The 23,452-nt window shown below is 39.9% G+C and overlaps 1 protein-coding gene across 2 annotated transcripts; it reads right to left on the bottom strand.

Moving 5' to 3' along the window:
• Nucleotides 1–947: 947 nt before the first annotated feature.
• On the bottom strand, nt 948–18,042 carry inavab (innate immunity activator b). 2 transcript variants are annotated; one of them, XM_080494509.1, is made up of 10 exons: nt 17,926–18,042; nt 10,750–10,868; nt 7,998–8,131; nt 6,370–6,492; nt 6,002–6,233; nt 5,780–5,833; nt 5,267–5,576; nt 3,938–4,093; nt 3,061–3,763; nt 948–2,600 (listed from the first exon to the last, which is right to left on the bottom strand). In XM_080494509.1, exons 2-10 carry the CDS (start codon nt 10,802–10,804, stop codon nt 2,502–2,504), a joined length of 1,866 nt encoding a protein of 621 aa, XP_080350635.1. In that variant the 5' UTR covers nt 10,805–10,868; nt 17,926–18,042; the 3' UTR covers nt 948–2,501. The 2 variants fall into 2 exon arrangements, with proteins under 2 accessions (XP_080350635.1, XP_080350636.1); XM_080494510.1 differs by lacking the exon at nt 17,926–18,042 and adding an exon at nt 12,674–12,792.
• Nucleotides 18,043–23,452: the final 5,410 nt, after the last annotated feature.

The raw sequence follows: 23,452 nt of genomic DNA, 5'->3' as shown, positions 1-23,452 counted from the left end.
CAGTTGGACAAAAGCTGTAAATAATATTGTTAATGACCCGTGGGATAAAAAGCACAAAAGCTCTGATTCACTTGAGTCAGTAGAATCTGTGACATGTTTTATGTTGTGTGCGAAATGTGTTACACAGTGGAGCAGTGGTCAGTGCACTTGCCTCACAACAAGATCATAGGGTCAAATACCATTTGTGGAGTTTGTATGTTCTCCCGTTGTGTTTCTTCTAATGACTTATTTGGCTTATTGCATCCTCATTCTGTTAATATTATTCATAATCTATACTATATGTTTCCTATAACTTAAATGAAATAACTAATGACTTTGCTGTATATGAGAAGGATTTTGGTTTCCTGTGTTTTCACTATAGTGAGACAGAGCAGCTGCTTTCATCAAGTCAGTGAGATACTCGGGGACAGTGGTGGTCAAGCAAGCTCGTAACCAGGAGGTTGTTGTTTGAATCACTGCAGTGACCTCAACTGCTCGGGCTGTGTCAAGAAGGAATCTAGATTAAAACCTGCTCCAAAAAATATCAGCAACATGAGGATGACATGATTGTTAGTTAAGACAATCACAGAGGGTCTTGACATTTCCGTTTCAAAGGTTCCTCAGAAAATTATATGAACGGAAAACACAGAGATGGTACCTGCACATTGAGCCAAGAAGAAACTAGATGAAAAAGGCTGCTTCTTTCAACCTATAGCAAACACTTCAACCAAGCATGATTCCATGAGCGATGCCACTGAAAGAAAATCTGCGTTTGAAAATTTGAAAAGATGTGCCATGTGGTTTTTGGGATGATGGACCGATGGAACCAAAGTAGCACTCTTTATAAATATGGTGGTACTAAAATGATGTCGATATAGAATAAATCAGCTTATGTACATATGCAAAACATTGTGCAGAATTTTTAGAAACACATTAACAGTATAGGACACAAGTAAATAAAGGTCAACTTCCAAACAATATTCTTTATTTGCTTCCACAGGGAAAGAACATTTTCACAGATAAAAAGAAACAGCAATACAACAAAATACGTCGATGTAAACTACTGTAGATGATAAATATCAATACAGTAACAAAACAGTAATATAGGAGGCACAGTGGGTAACATGATTGCAGTTTGTTCTTTTAGTGTATAAAACTAAACTTTAGATTTGTTTCGCAAATTCTGGTCCATGTCAGTCTTTAGTTGAAGTGTAACTTTTCATGGGTCCAATGGTGCAAAAGACAATAAATAAAGACATAAATATATCCCTGTGAGCAACCAGACAGTATGTACATGAAACTGAATTTGTCGTGATTCACCCTCTCTTTCTCATAATTATATGTTTGAAAGTGGTGGTCTTTTTTTTTTTTTATGAGGTTAGAGTCTCATCCTCTGCAGTCTGATGTCAACACAGACAATGATGTAGTTAAAGCTCAGAACATTTACATTTCACTTTGCCAATAGCTGCCAATCGCCGTCTCAGTCTCGATCTCAGTCTGTTACTTTTTTACGCCATGTGAGCAAGTTCATGTCTCGTTTCAACTGTTTAGTCATTCAAGTTTCACTGGCGAAGCCACAGACACGTTAAAAGTACAAAAACAAGAAACGTTATAGTTAATCATTACGAGGACAAAACCTTAGGGCACAAATCCAAGCAGTTCATTAACACAATGACTCTTTGACATCGTCATTGGTACCTTGTCATTCTGATTTACATCATCATACAGTAAGCCTACTTCCTTCATAGTTGAAAAGAAAATTTTGATTTGATTTTACAACAACAACAAATAAAACCTGCAAAAAGTTCAGTTTCAGGTTTATCCTCACACAAACAGTGGCAGTGAGTTTTCAACTACAGGTGACCACATCTGTTGTGGTACTGTCCTGAAAGACTGAAAACCAAAAAGCAATTATTTATCCAACACTAATTTTAAGAAGTATAACAAGAAAAGTTACTCTGGGAAACATTCACATTTTTATTCTATAACTACAATAAACAGATTAGTGGCCATTTCTCTCTAGGATCTCTTTAAACATTCTGCATACTATAAATGCATTTGTGCATCACAAGAAAATACTAAAGTATTTTTTTACAAAAAAAAACAAAAAACTCTGAGATGAGAATAATTTCTATTGATAGGGCAACATTAAACCTACTACTTTTCTAGTTTTTCGTAAGCATTCAGTGTAACGCTTCAAGTGTATATCTCATTATACAACTATATACAGAGAATAGTCAAAACAACAGGTTCACTTTACAGTCACACTTCAACTGCACTGCAGTCGACGTTGCTGAGAGTATGATCGAGACCTCAGTTTGTGTTCTATTACACAGACTTACATTGTAAGACATTCCAGTTTTTTCAACCCTGCTCTATCTGCTCATAACAGTCGGAGTAAAAAAACAAAACAAAACGCTTTTAAGAGTGTCAACAGTTAAAAGTCAATTTTCTTGCCGCTTCACTTTGGTTTGTTGGGAAAGTTGCAGCATCACTATTTTGGTATCCATGTTTCTTTGTTGTTACACTTGACTTGCAAAGTGGGAGCCGTCTTCTATAACCCAGCATGTCTGAGCATCATCTACAGCTCTGCGGAAACCTCCTCTTTGAATGTCCTGGGACTTTACAAGGGGCAAAAAAAAAAAGAAAGTTAGAATTTGTGCTAAAATTCAAGCTTCAATGGAAAAGAGACACGACTACTCCCTGTGTCACTGTCACTTATTGTGCATACATAAAAAGAAAGAGCTGGGGAAAGCTTGTTATAAATAAAATGTGCAATCATCTTCAAGCCTTCAAGTCTTGTTACTGGCATTTACAAGTCAGTTTATCCAAACATGTCATGATTTTTGTCTGAAACGATAATCCTCAATTCTACACAATTTAAAAAGAACATTTCTATTTAGTAAATGGACTTTACATATACAGCACATCTGGAGCAGTCCCAACACATTTCACAAGCCGACATATTTACACACACAAACTCACACAATGCAAGGTTATCAATCCTAGCTGCTTTTACTTCCATTACATGCAGAATCAAGTGGAGCGGAAGAAGATTTACAGGTAGTTTTATTAGCCTACCTGGTCATGGTACCTCTGATGCTGGTAGCGCGGTGACTCCCGGGGCCCCATGTTTTTCATTCTGACTGCTCCCTGTCTGTCAAGAGAACGAGTCCTGGGCCCTTTGAGCTGACTGCGCCGGTGCCATGACTTCAGTTGTTCATTCACGACTTGTCGTGGGAGACCACCGGGGCGGTAGTGTGGATGGTCCCATTTTGCTGGAGGGGTGAGTCTGACATCAGGAGGCAAAGGTCTTGGTGCTCTCTGGTGGGCTACTGCGCTCTCTTTATACCAATATTCATATCTGTTGGCAGAGCAAGGAGCGAGCTGAGGTACATAGCTGCGGCTCATGTCCATATTAGGTGGGTAGACCATTTCCTCGTTGTAATAGGCGTTCTGCATCCTGGGGTTGGAACGGTGCCTGGGATCATGGTAGAAGCCAGTTGGTGAGAAGGCCTGAGATCCAATGCTGCCAGCAGGGCTAGAGACAGGGAATGCAGGCTGGTACTGCCTCGGTGAATCACAGTGCAACTCCTGACATGGCGAGCTATTATATGATGAAAATGAGTGTTCAGAGTTGCTATCCTCAGAATTTGCGGGGTTGCCATAGTTCACAGAGGGAGAAAGACTCTCTGGGTAAGTGATAGCGAAATCAGTAAGTCGCCTCCTGGGACCTCTGGTGCGACCGCGGTCCTTATCGAAAGGAGAGTCAGGACTGGACAGCCTGTGCACACAATATCAGATACATGAAGTCAATATATGAACACGACTCCTCTGCAAAGAACTGACAAGTTATAAACACGTCCATTATGAAACAAATGAATAAACAATTTGCAGTTAACATCACATACCACACAAGCAGCATCTCATAGAACAGTGAGTGTGTGTGTGCGTCTACCTGAGGGAGAGTTGTCTGTGGACACGCATCTCTGGTGTGGAGGGTGTACTGTTAGACTGGGAGCGACTCAGCTTCAGATGAGACAGTTGGACCGGCAGAGCAGATTGCGCCAAGCAAACCTCCAACGGTGGCAACAATTCCGTTTTGGCTGGACTGCTGAAAACACACAACACATAATGCATGTAAAACATAGGTATAATTTTCTTTTTTCCCCCCTTTAAACCATGGGCATATATATATATATATATATATATATATATATATATATATATATATATATATAAAACCAGAGAAAGTTCTAAAACCACTTATTGCACCACATCAAACTACAAGTAGATAAACACTGGGGAAAAAAAATGTAATTGGACCTCTGCAAATAATGTATGCTGTGAAGTAATACGTAATACTATTTGTTTAACCTGACAGATTGTGGCTGGCATCATTTGTGAATTGTGTAAATGTGCTCAACACGAAACTATGACACATAAAATATATGACCACAGGCGTGTTTGGAAGCAGGATCCTACTGTGCAGTAAATCCTGAATTACTCCTGTGTGTCAGCGTCTCATTATAAATGTCAGACTGTAAATCTGCGTTGGCTCCAAAGCCGACTGCTGAAACACGACTGAAAAGGTAGATGGCAGTGTTGCTCATAGCTGAATATCACTGACGCCTCGGCAGCCTTTTGCTCCTCTTGCAGTGTATATGAGAAGGACTGTAAAGTAGTTGAATTTGATCAACTGAACATACATTTTGGCCAAAAAGAACAATGAAGTCCGTGTCTATTTGGATGTTAGTGTAGCCTTGCTGCTCTGTGCAACACCATAATTCTTTTGACATTAAACACTTAAGATGTCTGAAAAGTGCAGACGTTCTGCCTTCAATTTGGGGTATTTATTTAGATCCAAATCAGGTGAATGTTATAGGAATTACTGGAGTCACCAGAAAAAGCTAGCATTTGATTATGTCAACAGGCTTTAGACTACGTTTTCTTAAGTTTGTCTAAATAACTTTGGTTGAAGGCACACATAAAATGGACTGTGACTGCATCTATGTTTACCTGAATTGGGACATGAATAATCTCAAATTAAAGCAGAAAAGCTGTACTTTTCGGACATCTTTGTCGTTTCATATCAACTCCACTGGGATGGTGTACTGAGCCGAAATGCTGAAAATGGCATCAATGTCTAAATACTTTTCAATCTGAGGGTGGTCCAAGTTTTCCTAGAGAGATCACCGCTCAGACTCATAACGTCTCAACAAAGAGCTTGATTTTTGCCACAAACTTGACCAACAGCAAAGGAGTCACGGTGGACGGTTCGCTTTACCTCGTCTTGCTGGAGGAGCGCGACTTCTTGCTCCTCTGGTACGGCTGGTCGAGGCTGGTCTCTGTCCATGGAGAGTGCTGGATGGGAGGAGCGTCATGAGCAGGGCTGGAGCTAAAACTCAACTTCAGCTCAAGGCTCGGATGGGGAGACTGGCTCGGGGTGCAAGGCAGCGACTGCGGAGCCACAGACGGAGACGAGAAGGAGGGGCCATCCACACAGGACTGCGAGGACACAGAGGGAGTCTGGAGATGATCCCTCTCGGCTGGATACGGAAGTCCTGAAGACGGCTGCGAAGACTGGCTTGTGACTTCTGAGGAATAGAAAAGATGTGTCTGATACTATATTTTGACTCAAAACACATTGAACATCACATTATATTTACATTCGATGTAAAAAAATAAACATCAATGATCTCATGGTTTATTGGAACAATAAGTTGGCTTTGGTACTAAATCTCACTAACATTGGGGTTTTTTTTTTGCCTTGAACAAACTGGGACACGTTCAGTCATACCTTCATCTTGCACAACAGAATCAGATAGCGAGCTGTCATCAGATGTGCCAAGATCTGAAACAATGAAACAGAAAGATGTTCAGTACTTGAGATGAAGTAAAAAAAAAACAACCTAAATAAGCAGGTCTGATATTATAAAGTGAAAAGTCATAACTCCTTGTTAATAATGAAACAATACACAGTCAGACTGTCTTTTTGATTCCCGGCCCTGCTGTTTCTCACCTTGTTGAGCAATGTTGAAAGCAGGGAGTGGTGATGATCGCCCATGATCCAGCCGCAGCTGAAAGGCCATCCCTTGCAGCTGCTTGAGTTTCTTTTCCTCTCTTTTGCGCTGCTGTTGCCGGCTCTTCTTAACAGCTTTACTCAGGTGAGGCTCTTCGCAGAGCTTGTGCGCAGCTTCGTAGATCTTCATCTGGAGCGCCAAGTCAGCATCGACTAAACTCAGCTCTGAGTCCTGTGAAAGTTTCGCCAGAGAAAGGCGGAAAGAGACAACAAGCGTGACTTGTGAGACAATGCATGACCTTTCGTTTTCACGAAGTGTGTAAAACAGTATATTATTCAATGATTCAGCTTGCAAATGGTGCTCATACCTCTGTTCCTTGAGGTATGTTATGCTCTTCCAGTTTAAAAGCAGCTCCAACACGGCGACGGATCTGTGGCGGTTTCTCTCCTGGCAGTAGAGGGTAATCTTCTGACAAATGGCCCGTCAGCTCCTTAACAACATCAACAAAAGTCAATAAAACCGACAGAACAGATGAAAATAACACTTATTTTTCTGTGGGCAGGCTGGGTTAAAGTGGGGCTTAATTCGACACTTGCGAATGTGTTCCGCTTCATTTTTGCAAAAAGACTTTACCCAAGCTGCTCAGATTTGATGTGAGGTGCTTTTTTTTTTTTTTTTATCCTGCTCTGCATACAAGTCCAGACATACAGTTTCAAAGAAATGGTTGCATAATTTTGAAGATTGCACGCAGATTTCCTTTCACCACACATTCTTTGGGGCTCCCGTTTCTCAGCGTGTCGTGCATCTATGACTGAACTGAATCCCGATCATGATCATGACGCCGCACCGTTTTCAATCTAATTAAAGAACTAAGTCAAATGGCACTTTTACTTTGAGTCACAGAGAGTCGGCCACCTTCACGAACGTGCAGACGGTGAAACCGGTGAGCTTACGGATTATTTTGTCACAGAGAAGAAGGGGAAGGTATCATGACTCATATTAGTTCACCTGAGCATGTCCCGACAGGAGGGCCCATCCCAATTGTCAACAGGAAAGAATGATCAGTCCTGGGATTTTTACCCTGAAGCACTGACGCATGGCAGCAACACACCCACATCTGAGAATGTGTCCAGTTTGGAAATCACTCCAGGTGGGAGTTTTTCAGCCCTTGCATCACTCAGCGGGGTCAGAAAAGACTTTTAATGGCTGACATGTGACGATAGTCTTTTGCAGAATCCAGACTGAGGACACAATAGGAACATTTCAACGGCTGTAGGTGGAAACATCAAGAGACCACCTAAAAAAAATAGCTGAGAGAAAGGGGTTAAATAAAGACCGATGAAAAGGCTAAAACAGATTTTCTTTCCTCTTAGGGGATTTCTGAGTGACGTTCAAGTCTCGTGGAGAGACGGATCTGAAAATGCAGCAGCTGCTCGACTGCACAGGAGGCTCCAGCCTTATCATAGCCCAAATGAACCTTTACAAAATAAGAGGCTGAGTCATTCGTAATAGGGAGCGTACAGTTTGTAACCGTTTGCTTAATTCAACCACAATTGCCTGCTTTTACTGCATCAAGCTCTACTAAGACTTTAATGTGCAGTTTGCAATATTTTCTTTGTTGTGAACTTTCCGACGTAAAGCTACAAACATGATTCATTTAAATACCTACTTTTGAATATAAACCGATCACGCACAAATATAAATGGTTGTTTCTTTTTGCTGCACAATGAGTTCTTTATAGTTTGACACACATTAAGCCTGAGCTTTCACAGCAGAGCAGAATTAAAAACCCGAACAGTGGCAGTCGGAAGAAGCTTGTGGATTTTTTACAGGATTTACAGACGCCACAGGTCCTTTTTCGTGCTTGTCGGTGAAGAAAGGAGGAGTAACATTTTGCCTGCTTGCCAGCTGCAACCTGCGAGATGCCACTAAAGCATTTAAACAATATAATAATGTGACTCATTTGTTCTGCAACATGAGATTCTCATATCTTACAGCTTCTCGGATGCAGAGTTTCTTGAGTTCCAGCAAGCAGAGATCCAGCTTGGCCTGGAGCTCCTGGTGTTTGAGCTTCATGGCCCGCGTGTGCGTCGTCACATCCTTTGTATTGGTCATTGGGCTGTCGGAGCCTTTGTCATGCAACGGAGAAGAAAAACCAAAAAAACAGTTTCAGACTATGAGGACATACGACTCAAAAGTAACAGGAAAACACAACGTTCAGTGACAGAACAGGAAACATTAAGATCAATAAAAGCATTCAGATAGAATTTATGGTAAAAATTTTGAATTGCATTTCGGTTATAAGATTTACCTCTTTCCCGTAAAGGTTGGGCCAAAGTGTGTATTTCCATTCTTTAAATCATTTTATGATGATACATAGTGTAGACTCTCAGAGCCTCTGCAATTTTACATTGAAAAACACACTTCCATAATAATTCCACGTGTTCTTTTTCTACCACATGGTGTTCGTGACAAATAGCAGAAATACTTGCAAAATGTTCCCACACATGTTTGTAATTGTAAGTAAGTTTATTTTGGTATCCCTTTTTTCCTCCTGCTCTAAGTTTTTGGAAGATAGAACTTAAATTAAATTTCAAAACACTTAAGAATGCGTTCTGCATGAAATTGCAAGATGTTATATTTTTCAACATCTGACAGGACTTTGTTCTGCTATGATTTTGTGCAAATCCCTTCACTGTTTGCATAGAAATTGTACACATCGTCCCAGTGTTGTGGAGAATGGTGTTGTCGTCTATTGTAGCTCAAATGTTTATAACTGGATTCAGAGAATAAGCTCAGATGAACTCAGATTTGAAGGTCAAAACTTTTAAAACAAAAAAACAAAGAAATCTGTGAGACATTCAATATGAAAAACTAACACGCCAAAATATTTCCACATTTTGAGTTGAATGCCAATGTTAACTCCTCAACTGGTTCGCTGGCTGCACCTCAAATGTTCAGACAAAAAAACAAATCCTCCTCTTTGTGAAGCCTGACGCGTTTGGTTTTTGTTGACAATGTGAAAGAGAGGCGTTGTTTCTGCGCTTTGGATATTTTTAGTGCGGCTGAATTGCACTCCATTTTACATAACAGGCTAGATGCTACTATACACAATGACTGTACACAGGTAATTATATAATTTGAAATCTCATCCAACACAACAACCAAACCCATCGTGCACATAAGAGGAGAAACGGGAGTTGAACAACAATTAAATCTTACGCACACGCATGTTGATGTGTCTAAAATATCTAAATTCTACCTTTATCAATTATGGTATTTTTTTGTAAACAATCTGGTCTGACGCCACAACGGAGTGTAAAACAAATGTCAATTCAAGTACATGCACATTTTGCAGATTTAACTCCGGAGGCCACCGCAGCCGACACAACAAACAACCCTTTGTTTCCAAGTCCCTGTTTTAGTGAGACCAAAACTGCAAAATCTGAATCAGGATCTTCGTATCTGTCAACAAATTTCTGTGTTTGACTGGTGCAGTCTGTCGTCTAGGTGACTAATGACATTAAGATTAGTCTCAGACCTGTGGGAGTGGCTTCAGGCAGAAAGCATTGAGCGCCACATACCTTCAGAGATTATTAACAAGAGTCCCTGCAGGTGCTCACAAACTTCTGAGGCGACGGCAAAGAAGTGTGACAGTGCGACAATGGAACAGGAATCCCTCTTCCTACAGTCACAATCCCTCCATTCTCCGCAGGCCGACACTTTCTCATTATATAGCTCAAACACATCACGTGGCTCAAGGCGCAAGGAATGTCAGTAAGGCCAGAACTAATCAGCAAACATTACCGAGGAGAGAAGAATACCACCAGGCCAGGACAAACACACTTTATGACCTCTGAAGCAGGTTGTGGCAACCTTGAAAATAACAGGTTGATTTAAAAAAAAAAGTTAGTGCTTTGATTGAACATTTATAGTTTGACAACTTGTTTGAATCCAATGAAGATTGAAACTGATTTTAATTTTTTTTTGTTTCAAATATTCCAAAATTTCTGGTAAAAAAAAATATCGGAATGCTTTTTTTTTTTTTTTCATTGAACCTATGTCAAATGTTTTCATCGTTAGAATAGAAACAGAGCTTGTTTAACAAGTTAAAAAGTAAATTATTGTCAGTCAAGTCCAGACTTTACCAGTTTCATAAGATTAAACTCAGTGTGTACGAGGGAAAGAGAGCGAGAGACACAGAGAAAGAGAGCGAGAGAGAGAAAATGGTTGAAAAGACAAAAAATGGTTGTTGTGATTTTAAAGAGACTCTTCTGCAGACTGCAGTCTGCTATAACAGGTTTTGACAAGGAAGATAAAAAGTGCGGAATGAAAACAATACATGCGTGGCTTTACTGTATCGATTAGGAATTTGTTGCGCAATCCTGTATCAGACGGAGTCTTTTTTTATTTTATTGTGATGACTGTACGGGTCAGGCAGCGAGTCACAATAACGTCTGTGCAGACTCGTCTGTTTTCAGTTCACAACTTGAAGGTGATGTGACGTGATGGGATTCTCCAAGGTGGGCTGGGCAGCTTGTTGCTTTGCCTTTCAAGTGAAAATGTAAATAAATGTCACACTTTCAGTGCATCTGTCTACTGTAAGCCTGACGCCGTGTGAATTTCTGCAATGGCACAACGAAGGCAAGAGGAATGTTTTGAGATATTACCCGAGTTATCAAAGGTAGTTATTTCATTGTATTGTCATCTGAATAAACTCGGTGGAGAACCTGTATCGCTTATTAACCTGAATGAAGGATGATGCCGCTGTCCGTGTCGCTGATCTCTCCGTTGACTTCCATGGCGGCAGACCGACTTCCCGTTGCTGTTGTTCAGTCAAGGCAAACGATGACGTCACACCATGTCCTGCAAAACACGATTTCATACGATTGACACATTGTTAGGCTTACAAGCTCTGTAAAATCTTAACAAACATTGGATTGAAGTTTATGACATAACAGGAGACAAACGGGGCCGCAGGATACGAGTTGTTAACACTAAATCTATAAGCAAACAGCATAAACAGGAGCTTTGCAGAGAAAAGACTCGTACTTTATCAGGTGACCTGTTGCCTCAGTGATTCATGTGTGACTTGGCTACTTGACCTCACAGGCAGGTGTAGTCATAGGCTCCTCTCAGCATGAGTACACACGCATGTTGCCAAGTCTCGGGTGTTTCCTGTGACTGCCTGTTTGCTACATCGCCGATGACACACTGGACATAAGCTCACTCGCGCCGATAAGAGACTCCCAATGTGTGAGTTGTGTATCGACCGGGTGTTAAAAATAAGGACGGCGAGGCTCGCTGGTTTGATTATTAACCAGCCGAGTACAGGAATGCAGTGATGGTTGCATTCCAGCACACAAGGGAGGGGTTTTAATTTAGTTTAGAAAAAAAAAAGGTTCCCAGCAGGGATAGTTTTTGAGGAACAAACTGCATGAGGTGAAGCCATGAGCCGCGACACAGAAGAGCAGCACTGAATGCAGCATTTGGTCCAACAGCAGCTGTAGAGGCTGCTCAGGTATTTGTGAAATGCATCGTCCCTCGATACCACGACATGAACATGTCACACAACTTCCATCAAGCTCATATGACTTTAACTGGAACCTTCACACGTCCCATTCACCGCCTGCCGTATTTGCAGAATTAAGGCGAAACAGCTGATGCGCTGCACGCTAAAAACAACAAGCTCATTCAGCACTCCGACTGACCCGAGTTAGACGAGCCAAATGGAACCACAAGCCACGTTTATCTTTGACATTGACTGCTAGATAAACTCCACAGTGGTACAGATTCACGCTGACCACATTATAGGCACACTATAAACAAACCCTAAACCTGCTGTTTGAAAATCACACTGGTGGTCAAATTATGAAAAGCAAACCTCAAACAGATACCTTGATAAGCTTATTCAGCCCACTGAGATAAATGTCTATTACTCATTGAGTAATCAAGTTTTTTTTTTTTTTTTTAATATGTGCACTGGTAAAGTCACACAGGAATATCAGTCCATTAAACTAAACATCAGCAATTTTACAATTCTACAGAGTGTTAAAATAAAGTCCAACAACAAGAAAGTAAGGGGAAAAAAACGTTCACATAATTTTTTTAGGGTTTAAAAAAAAAAAAAAGTATATCAGTTTTAGGTTTCCCACAAGCCTATTCATTGTATGCTTAACTCCCAGATTCTGTGAAAAGTCTGCCCACATCCCTCCTCCATGGATGAAGGGCTTTTTAAGGGCGGTGAATAGAAACTGTTGAAGAAGTCCGATGCTTTGAAGATATTCTTTATCTTCTCATCGAAACCATGATGTGTGTTTTATCTGTGTCGAATCTTTTCTGCTCGGCGCTATAAAAACTTCACATTTCCATAACGTAACTTCATGCTGCCGAAACAAACTTTCTGCAAACTGAAGGGGAAAGTTGGACCGTTTTTCTTTATTTTTGTGATTTTGTATTCAAGTAAGTTACTGTACAACGTGCGATAAATAAATGGAAAGTACGTTAGCTCAAAGGAGTCAACAAGACAACTGCAGAGCAACTGTCTGAGGGCGAAGTCCATGAATGTGTAACACAGCAGAAAGATGATAAGTACATTTTATCAACTAATCCAAATCAATAACTATAACGGACGTCGGCCAATTGGGAGAAAAGTGATAAAAGTTACTTACTTGATAGAAAACTTAAGATGTCAAAAAAAAGAAAATGTCCCCCAAAAAAATCCCAAGAGTCAAAAGTTTGCCTCAGAATCCGTGACGGGGAAACATAACACACTGAATCCAAAGCTTGGTGAGGCGTCTGAGCAGGACTGAGAGACTCACCCACGAAGAAAAGTGCTGCCTGCAGAAGAGGAGTGGCGTCAACACGGAGAGGGCCGAGCACACGAGACAGTGTCGTATAACTCAGCTCTCCTGTCGCAAACTGTGTCAACAACAATGAGTACACTTTGTGAGGAGTCCCGCGTCAATTCACCCTCTTATCTCACGATTGCCGGTAAATAATAGCTGGGTGGTAGAAACCTGACCAAAACGTGCATCCTAATTCCAATGATTTAATGACTGTAATAGGCGGGAGGACACACAGTTAACGACTGCATGCAAAACGTTATAATTAATCAATGGACGGGGAAAAAAAAAGTGAGTGAGAAAAAAGCTCATTTGATCAACAAAATCAGCAACCAAAATAATAAGAGTGTAGGATGTCAGATAAAACACACTTTTTAGTGTCGCGTTATTGAAGCCAAACCAGCAGTTTGAAGCCACGTGTGCATTGCGATTGCCACGTTACACTAATTTAACACACATTCTATGTTAACAACGCCCAATAAAATCCCCCAACCAACAAACTCCCGTAGTTTAAGAGTCCAGTTCACCGTTTAACTTTTTTTTGTGGTTCCAGTGTGGACATTATTTAAACTTTGGAGCTCAGATAAGTGAGGCCAAATATCCTGCTTTCATCCCAGGTTTCAAATGACTCTCTAGCTTAACAAGTGACTGTTAATGACTCTCTGAGTTTTGGTACTGATTTCTTACAAGTCTTACAACTATTGTGGGACTGGCACTCTGCCTGTTTACCGCCACCTCCTGGTTGTTTGAAAGCAGAGATGAATTGATGAACAATTATTAACTTATATGGTCATGAGCTCAGATTTTCATTTGGCATTTAAAAAAAATCCCTACTCGTCCAACTTCAGCCAGCTCCTCCATCCACCATCCCCAACGCCGAAGACATTTGGTGGCCTCTCCCTTAAGAAGGAGGGAAACATGTGGCGGGGCAGTACCCGTGATTTACAGAGATGTGGAGGCAGCACCTGCTCAGTAACTGCATGGTTCGCATTCATTTCGAATCTCAATATTCATTTAGGCTTTCCAGGAATGTCAGTGCTCAGACACTCTGGCAAGAAAAAAAAAAAAGTCCAGCAATTCCCAGACCCTGGAGGATGGGCTCTCAAATGACAAGGCCCCCAGCGAGCAGCAGCTCCAGAGACAAAAGCTGTAAAGTTTGGGTTCATCTAGCGTCCACATTTAGACTGCACAGTGTCACACATACCAGCTCCAGAGACGAAAGCCTCGTGGGTTGCCAGCGGCACGACAGTGAAGTACGACAAACTCAAATGACCCAAACTCTTGACTACTTTTACACACAGACATTTCTTTAATAGGTGTTGTCCGTTATTTAGGTGACAAATGAGGGGGTGTAACAGTTCACCTAACCCACTGTTCAGTTCAATCCTTTGATGGGAGACGTGCTACACAGAGGCGACGGCTGCACAACATCAGGTGACCGTACTGATCTGATAGTGTTGATGAGTATTGCAATAACAATGTGATTTGTGATAAAAACACAAGCACTTACGTCGTCTTTAAGCTTTAAACAGTGCTTTTTCTTTTGCTCCAATCTTCCACACTCACCAAGACCTCCCCACACGTCCATCTGATTTGTCAAATATGTTACCATGTTAGAGCAGAAAGGCCCGGTGCATGTAAAGATCATTTATGCAACATGTATATTGTGCATGTTGATATCGAGACAGTGGTAAGTTGTGATATATTGTGCAGCTCTAATAGAGGCAATAAATGTCATTACCGGAGGTCAGAACCTTTAGAAGTCTTCAGGCTGTGTGGCAAATCAAACCCCAATGCACTACAATTCTTTTTAATGTGAACTGAAGGTTTTGGGTTGTAGTGTTTGTACTTCAAAAAGCCTTTGTCGCCACCAATCACAGTGGAGGGAGTAAGCACAACAAAGGTTTGAAGAATCACTTGCACCTACAAGCAACGGTAGGGTTAATATAATTGAAGTACAACAGCGAAGGGACACTGTACGAACAGTCAACACGCCAAACAGTCTGACGAAAGACAATCAGAGAATGCGTAAGGAATGAGGAGACAATGTAGAACCGTGAAAAACCCAAACCCAGTTTAAAAAGGAACTCTGACATAAAAGAACTGGAAGGATATCAGCCGCGCCTCTGTCAATAAAACAAACAGGAAGCGCGTGTTTAGGTTCCTCACACTTCGTTGGAAGACGAGCTGAATCGTTTCCCGCAACTCTGCAGTACAACACCGACGCCGGTCCTGTGTGACAGCAGCCAGTTGGCGGATGTCATGGCGAGTGGACATAAACCAGAAGCCCCAGGGATACAGAGAGCAGGCTTTGTGTCGGCATCACGGCAGCTGGCTAAACAAATTCCCTACATATTCTTCTGTCCTTTTATAAGTGTGCATGGCCAGACTGCTGCTGCCGACATAGAGCCATCGACTGGCGGGGGAAATCATACGTTTGCCCTCAGTATTTAAGAACACGCTCACTTACAGCTTCCAGCAGAAACAACAAGGCTCTGCTGTAATGAAGTTTGAATAAAACGGGTGTAAAAAGAGTAATTAGGTTTTCAGTTAATTACTACAAACACATTTCAGAAGGCAAACAAGAGATTCTCTTGGATCCGCCTTACATTAATGTTATTCAAATGGCATCAAGTTTCACATTGTTTGAACCATGGCCATAATGAAATGGAAGGTGATGAATTATTTGCACATTTTGTCTTTGTTTTTTTTAAAATAATTTTAGAGTTAAATATGTTGGGAGCCTGGACTGTAAATATGATGTAAACCGGTGCCGTGCCTTCATCTTTGCTGGCTTCAGTTTGCTATAAAATCTGTGATGTCAACAGGACCTAGCACTGTGCAAAAGTTATAGGCCGGTATGAAAAGCTTCTTATCTCCTAAGCAACCGCGCAAAAAAAATAAAATAAAAAATGTTTTGCAGCAGAGGAAAACCCCGGAGATTCAGGATATGAGACAGACAAATACAGAGATTATCCAGAGAAGAACAAGTAGTCATGAAAGTGATGATCTGGGCCCACAGAGTCCTGAGCTTAACGTCATGGACTAACTCTGTTGTTCCATGATGATCCACCCTCCATCCACAGAAAAGATGTGGTTTCAGTTCACTGTGCTTCAAAAAAAATACAAAATAAAAAATCCTGCAGGAATTGAAAGAACCCATCCTATTTTAATCCAATTAGGTAGTTACATAAATAAGCATTGACCTTTAATCACTTTGCTCAGTTTTCCTTCATTTTGTTAATTAAACACAGCATTGTATTTTCTGCGCGTTACAATAATCATACTGAAGGTTGAGCTTCTCAGCAGTGATATATATAAAAACTGAGACATCTCCACTGCAGTTTCAAACTGTTTTGTGGCTGTGAACCAGGACACACAGCAGGGACTTGTAATAATTGCTGGCCTGGCAGGTCAGCGAGGTGGGATGAGGTTAAGCCTCTTCTGTCCTTTTGCCCTCAGGGCAACATGCAGGAATGTGTAGACTGTGGAAATATTTCAGCACACAGAGAGAGAGAGAGACTACAAACTAACAAGTCTAATTGGTGGGACTGGTGGACCAAACCTCCCCCCCACTAATAATTTCAACTTAAAAACATTACAATTTAGAATCTATCAGCCACTTTGTTTCAGTTTTGTCCTAATTTCATGACAGTACTTCAAATGTAGTAAAGATATGACTGTATTTTTAAAGGTACATTTAAACGTTTGGGAATAAAATGGAGGATACATACACTTCCTATGAACTACAATATTTTGAGCTATTTCTGTTTTAATATTCATAACTTTGGTTTACAAATTATAAAAGTACACTACCTCACAGTATTAGCATTATGTTTTTTGCTTGCTTTGAGTTCATAACTTATGAGTGTAGACATAATAAACATAATAATTTAAGGGTATTTATTAGATGCACCTAAATCAATAGCATGAAAATAAATTCTGTAATGGTTTAATTTTTATTTTTCCAGTTTTAAAGGCTGGCAAATATTACTTTGTGAATTTACCAGTCTGTTTTCAGTGTTGCTGCTTTTTCACATCACTGGGGGTTTTTCAATACAGTCGATGGTAAATCTTATTGAGGAAAGTCATCATTGAAAGAAATATAAAAACTCATGTGATGACAATGTTGAGATATTTAATGAACAACCAAGTGGTATTTTACTTCATATGCAGTGATGGTAAAAATGCATAAAGGTTCTTTAAAGTGCAGTGCATTTCTGTTTGAAGAGGATGTTGCACACTCAACTTCTCTGTGTGCTTGCATAGACTTACAGTTTTTAATCTCCAGGCCTAACTTCTCCTTAATTATACAACTGTCACATCAATAAAAGAAGAAAATGCTATTGGAAAATGAATAAAAGGCATAAACTGAATGGACAGTGTGCAATTACTGTTACTGTTTATTGATTTAACTTTATACTTGGATTACACAGGGAAGCTGCCAACTAAAAACACACCTGCTAAAATAAGACTAAACCTCACAGCGATGCCAGAGCAAACGGATTTAAACACAGTGTGGAAAAATGATAGCTTTAGAACCGCTCAGGGTGGCTGGTAAACCTAACTAGCAGTGGAGAAGACAAAAATAAACTTTATGGGAGGAAAAAAAACATTTAGAAATCTGTCGTCCATCCGCCCAGTGGGATGCATAAAGCTGCATAAAGTTGCATAAAGCTGCATAGAGCTGCATAAAGTTGCATAAGGTTGCATAAAGCTGCATAAGGTTGCATAAAGCTGCATAAAGTTGCATAAAGCTGCATAAGGTTGCAGAAGGTTGCATAAAGTTGCATAAAGTTGCAAAAAGTTGAAGCGAGCTGCAGAAATTTGCAGAAAGTTTAAGAGAGCTGCAGAAAGTTACAGAGAGCTGCAAAAAGTTGCAGAAAGTTGCAGGGCCTGAGCTTCCATGAGTTCCCCCAAATCTAATGACTTTAACTCTTGAGACCTTCAATCGCCATGATCGTCCACCCTCAGCTTACGAACACCCAATTCAAAATGTAATTCAAGCACAAAATGAGAACAATGCACACTCAAAGCTGGCGAAGTTACGGTCTCTCTTGGTTGTTGCTCTTTATTACCTTCGCAACTCGTTAGCTCGCCGTTAGCGTCGTGTCCCATTGACGTCCACCATCCATTCGCTCGCAGCCTCCCAGATTTCAGCTGGAACTTACTTTCTACCTCCGCTGACACCAGAGTGGAACAACACGACGCACAGTCCCGCCACTGTTGCTTTCTGGTCAGACGAAGCTGGACCACAAAGCAATCCACTGAAGGTGTAATCCTCAAAATGTGATGTTTGCTGGAGAAGCTCCTCGGAGAGATTAGAGGAGTAAGGGAATCAGTGCTGCCTTCAGGGGCCGTCGGGAAATAAAGTCAGGGGCCCAAAGCAAAGACTTATTTACCATGACAACCAAGCTTCCGCCATACTGAACGCGATCGCAAATCAAATAATATAATAGTATAGGTTGAATATGTGATGGCAACGACGTTTTACTGGCACCATTATACATAATCACACTTCAATGCAAGCTTCTTTAGTTCACTTTGTTTGCCACTTTGCAGTCTTTACTGCCGTTTCAATTTGCATAAGAAGTTTCTTGCCTGCTGCAAAAAGAGAATAGCCACGATTCGGTTTGTTTATTTGGCTGTTACTGCCATTGTTGCGAATTGAAGAGTCTCCCCGTTACGTTTAATATTTAAGCCGAGAAAGTTACGATACTGGAATGTGGCTGTGAACGCCACACAGTTCTCCGGTATCGTGTGGGCGGTTTACGGGCAGCTCGGATAAAACAATGAGTCGTGACAATGCGTGCGCGCGCGCGCGCGTGTGTGTGTGTGTGTGTGTGTGTGTGTGTGTGCGGCGCGTGCGTGCGTGTGCATACACCTCATTTATACTATCAATAACACAACATCCATGCATGACATAACACGCATGAGAAGCGGTCATCATTGTGTGTGTGTTCCCCCTTTATATCCACTAGAGGTCAGCAAAGCCCCACTCTCGTCGTTAACGCGCACTGACACCGGGGATAAACGCACACATTCACCGTGCGACAATTCGGTCAGTATTAACACGTTACTAAAGAGCAATACTTGAACAAATTCACCGGTTACTTAAATAAACAAAAGTCTTTCATTTAAAACTTTAAAGGCGTCTCTTATCGAGGATGCCTTCGGAGCGCATGCGATTGTGGTGTTGCGACAAATCAATACTAGTTTAATGGCTTATTAGGTTTAGTTGGGGAGGATGGTGGTGTACTTGCGTTAATGTTATTTTCTAGTTATTCTGCCGTTATCAAAGTTTGGCATCTTCAATTGCAGCATGTGCTCAGAGGGAACCAGTTTAGGCAGCGATGCATAACTGGGCTTAACACTTGTTCTTAAATAGTTAAGGAATGAACAATGAAGAGAAGAAGCGACATCTAAACAGCCCAGATAAACCATTAACAGGTAGACAGCAGCAGTGAGATCTAATTAAGGTAATATATTGTTTGCTGATAGCGTGAACACATCTTGAGCCACAGAAACAGCTCGGCAGTGTTTAAAACAAGTATAAGTAATGACAGTGATGATGGCAATTAATGTGCGTATACTTGTTAAATAAGTTCTTTAAAAGAACAGTTTTAAACTGGGATTATTTGTAACGCTGTAAAACTGCCAATAACTGTCAATAAATAATCCTCAAATTAGGAGTAAACATCTTTACTTTGCACACCCTTGCTCATCATGGGAGTCGTCCAGACAGGCAGTCACACACTCCCACATTTAAACCCATGTTCAATTTCAAAGCCTGCATTTACTGTATATGTCCACCAAGTAGTCAAAAGATATACAGAATCTGAAAGGTATTATTTCTTCATGCAAATTCCATCGTGGATTTTAATGACTGAAACTGCAATATTAGGAGTAAAAGGTCAAATTGGCAAGTGAAATCCCTTCAATTTTCAACATGAGCATGAATGCTACTTTGACCAATATCCATATATGTCACTTCTTTTGTTATGGACATGCAATTTCTTTTATTTCTGTTTGTTGTGTTTATGATGACTCTGCACATTGGCTATGTACCCATGTATGCTATTTTGTTGTATAAATTAATTACCTCAGTGTAAACAACAGGGATGAACTGGTCACTTTATGTGAAGACACCACATAACCTAGATCTGTCAGTAGGGACCGCTGTTCAAAATCCTCCATTCGGCTTCAAGTATTGTTATCTAAAGATAACGACTAGGGGGTCTCCTCACCTTTTCTGCTTGACAATTCTAACGTGTTTGTTTGGCATTGTGAAATCCACAGTGGTTATTAATAACAGTTCATTTGATGCTCAAAACATGAAGACATGAAACAAGAAAGCTCAAATATGTCTGAAATGGATAGTTTTTAATCTTCACTCCTATCTTTTCAGTGCTGCTGACTTCATATTTTGTGTCAAAAAAGGAAACCATAGCCAGCTATTTCATTTCGAGATGTGCCGTTGGCATGATCTGTGAGTGATGTTGCCGATTGTAGTTACACAGTTAGAAACAACAACATCAAAACAGAACAGGGCACTTTTTTCCTCAAACATAAGAGTTTATTACAATGAAAGTTCCATATTATAATCATGTGAGCTGTGATTTTTGTGGGACCTCTGAGCAAAGCAGAGGGGAGAGGACTGAAAACTTGTATTTCAGCACAACTACCGTTACATTGCTTGAATTTAATTTAGTATCAAGTAAAATTACTACTTTTTCCAGAATTCTCATATAAAAGTCCAAAGTACTTTCAATAATTACCAATGTTTTAGCTTTGATTGCTACGCCATGATTAAATAGTATTTACCTATATAATATGTCGACATTCAAATTTTGCAAAATAGATAAAAATGATACTGTGGTAAAACTAGTAAACATTTAAAGGACTTCTGTCTTAAAAAAAACAGTTATTAGCTACAGGGTAAACATCTTACTAGAGTTATGTGAATATTGGTGAAAACCACTATTTTAAACCCTGGAGCAAAAGGATGTTTGTGTTTTTACACTGTAAATTTAATATAGTAATTATGTAAGAACATTTTTAACTTTTAGTTTTTTTAACTGATGACCTGGTGTCAGTATTGCAAGCAGTTAATCGCCTTGTTCCAGTATTGTATGAACATTTTTTTCTTTTTGAAAGTTGTTTTGCTGTTTCCATTCACTGTACATGAAAGAAGAAAAAAAACGCCTCTGCTCATTTTGCAAGTTAACAGCTTGTTCACACATCTCAGAAAGCCAAACAGAGTTCAGAAGTGTTTATAATATGAAACTCATTGCCACATAACGTAGAGCTACGGTTGTCTTCTGAGAATGTTTCTGCTTCATAATTTCATTTCAACTGTGACAGAAAAGAAAGCACCACACCTGTAGGGAAACTCTGTTGAGCGTACCAACATCTGACCTTTGGTTTGTGTGTGCCACTGAAGCCTTACCAGGCTTTGTTCATCACTAAATCCCTTCCATAGCTGGGGTGCAATACATTTCGAAAATAAATATAATTTCACAACAGAAAATCGACATAATAACTATTAAAAGCTTTTAATCTTTGGGTAATGCTTTAGAAGTAATTGATGTGGAGTCTCTGAAAATAATTTCAACAAATGTCAGATTTTTTTTTTGTCAGCAGTCATGATGTGTAAGCGACACGACAGAAAACTCCATCCCTCTTTTATCTATATCTATATATTTATATTTTTATTTTTTTTATTTTTTTTAACAAGCATCTCTGGAGTAGATAGAAGTCGTCGGGCAAAACATGCAAATTTCACACATAAAAAGCGCCGGCCGACCTTGAAGTGGACTTCAATAAACATAAACTTGCATTCTAGACAGATAGAAAATGAATAATTTTATAGTTTTTAATCTTATGGAGTGGGTACAATCTGGACACACTACAGAAAAAGTAATCATTCATGTGAAGTTCACCAAACTATATGTGGCACTGCTGTCTACACACAAACAATACGTTGGCAGTTGATCTGGTTTCTCATCTGATGAGGTGCCGAAGGTCAAATGCCTGTCATTGTAAGAGAAACAAATCAGCCACTTTATAACGGAGAAGAGGGGGGGGGGGGATTTCCTGATCCACTGCACCCACCGCGTGGCATCTCACCACATTTACTCCGTTTTTGAAACAACCAGATTCATAATGTGCCATCAACTGAAAAACAAGTGGGCACACGTGAACATTTGAACTTTCAAAAGAAGCTTGGCTACATGTGAGTTGTGCAAACCTTTGAGTTCTGAGAAGTTTCACTGAGCCTTGAGGGGAGCCTTTCACCACCACTGACCACACTCCATGATCAGTAAACAAGTTCTCTCAAACACACCAGGAGGCAAGTACAAGTACACTTCCTCTCGAGATCACACAGATTTTGTTTTTGCTGTCAGGGGCAAATAGTCGCCTGAGAACCTTTATTTTCAGTGTTTTTTGTCTCGCACTCTAAAATTTCACATGAGAATTTCTGTCCTCCTCCACTCTGACAAATAAAAAGTTTCCTGTTGCATTAATCTCTGACGGGGAGCACTGGGTTTCAGGGTTACTGTCTGGTACGATTGAGTGTTTCTTGTTTTCACCTTTTCCTCGTGGTTTGCATGTTGTGTACAATTAACAATCCATATGTGAACTCTGTAATCATAAAATAATCATTACTGCTTAATTATTGTCAAATAACACTGAACACCCTTCACTGTTTGGGTCTGGGCTTGGAGCCTTTCTGTGGTGAGTTTGCATGTTTTCTGTGTGGACTTCAGTTTTGTCTGGGTATTCTGGTTTTCTCCCACGATGCAAAAACTTGCATTTGAGGTGTGAATGTGAATGTGAATGTGTGTGATTGTATGTCTCACACTGTCTTCACAGATTTTACTCATTAGGAGAGTACTATTTTTTATTGTTTTGTATGGAATAAATGATTTCTATTTCTGTATATTTCATAATATCTTCCAAAATATATAGTGATTGTCACTTGCAATCAAGTGAGTTTGAATAAATCAAATTACCTTATTTGGGTAATTAAATAATAACATCATAAAAAAAGGATATATTTTTGTAGTATGTCAGTTTTTCAGTCCAAATATTTTTTTTCTGTTGGTCTGCAAATTGTATTTATTGGATCTTTACAAAACATTGTTTCAATCTTAAATTAATTTCCTCAATCATTCAAAATCAAAATGAACTAAATCCATCCACATTTTTGGAGAATTGTTTCAATATTTAAAAACTGTTCAAGTGTTAGAGCCAATATAAATAATAAATAAATAAATTATTTCTTTTACACTCACACAGCTCAAACTAATACAAGGGAGTCTAACTCATGGGAATTTTATGTAATTCATCCTTTTGTAGTCAATTTAAATATTCTGCATAGGTATAGGTTCCGGCTGATGAAAGGGATTTATTAAAAATATGCACATAAATGCAAACAAGTCTGTATTCAATGCTCTCAGTGAATTGTATTAAAAGTTTGTTGAACAAAACCCTTGAATATTCATATTACATGATAAATTAATTGATTTGGACCATTGGTTTGTCTGTGTTTGATCCAGGTTTTTGGTGGTAAAATTGTAATGTAATAAATGATTAGGATTT

Source organism: Blennius ocellaris, assembly GCF_963422515.1.
Source record: "Blennius ocellaris genome assembly, chromosome: 4".
NCBI classification, from domain to species: Eukaryota; Metazoa; Chordata; class Actinopteri; order Blenniiformes; family Blenniidae; genus Blennius; species Blennius ocellaris.
Note: the sequence above shows the minus strand (reverse complement) of the source record. Positions and strands in the feature narration are given on the sequence as shown.

Bases quoted from the DNA above. Each gene is read 5' to 3' on its own strand.
- inavab (XM_080494509.1), bottom strand. From the start codon at position 10,804: ATGGAAGTCAACGGAGAGATCAGCGACACGGACAGCGGCATCATCCTT. The intron at 8,132-10,749 runs GTTAATAAGCGA...TGCATGACAAAG, and splicing joins CGGCATCATCCTTCATTCAG to GCTCCGACAGCCCAATGACC. The intron at 6,493-7,997 runs GTAAGATATGAG...GATGTTGTTAAG, and splicing joins AACTCTGCATCCGAGAAGCT to GAGCTGACGGGCCATTTGTC.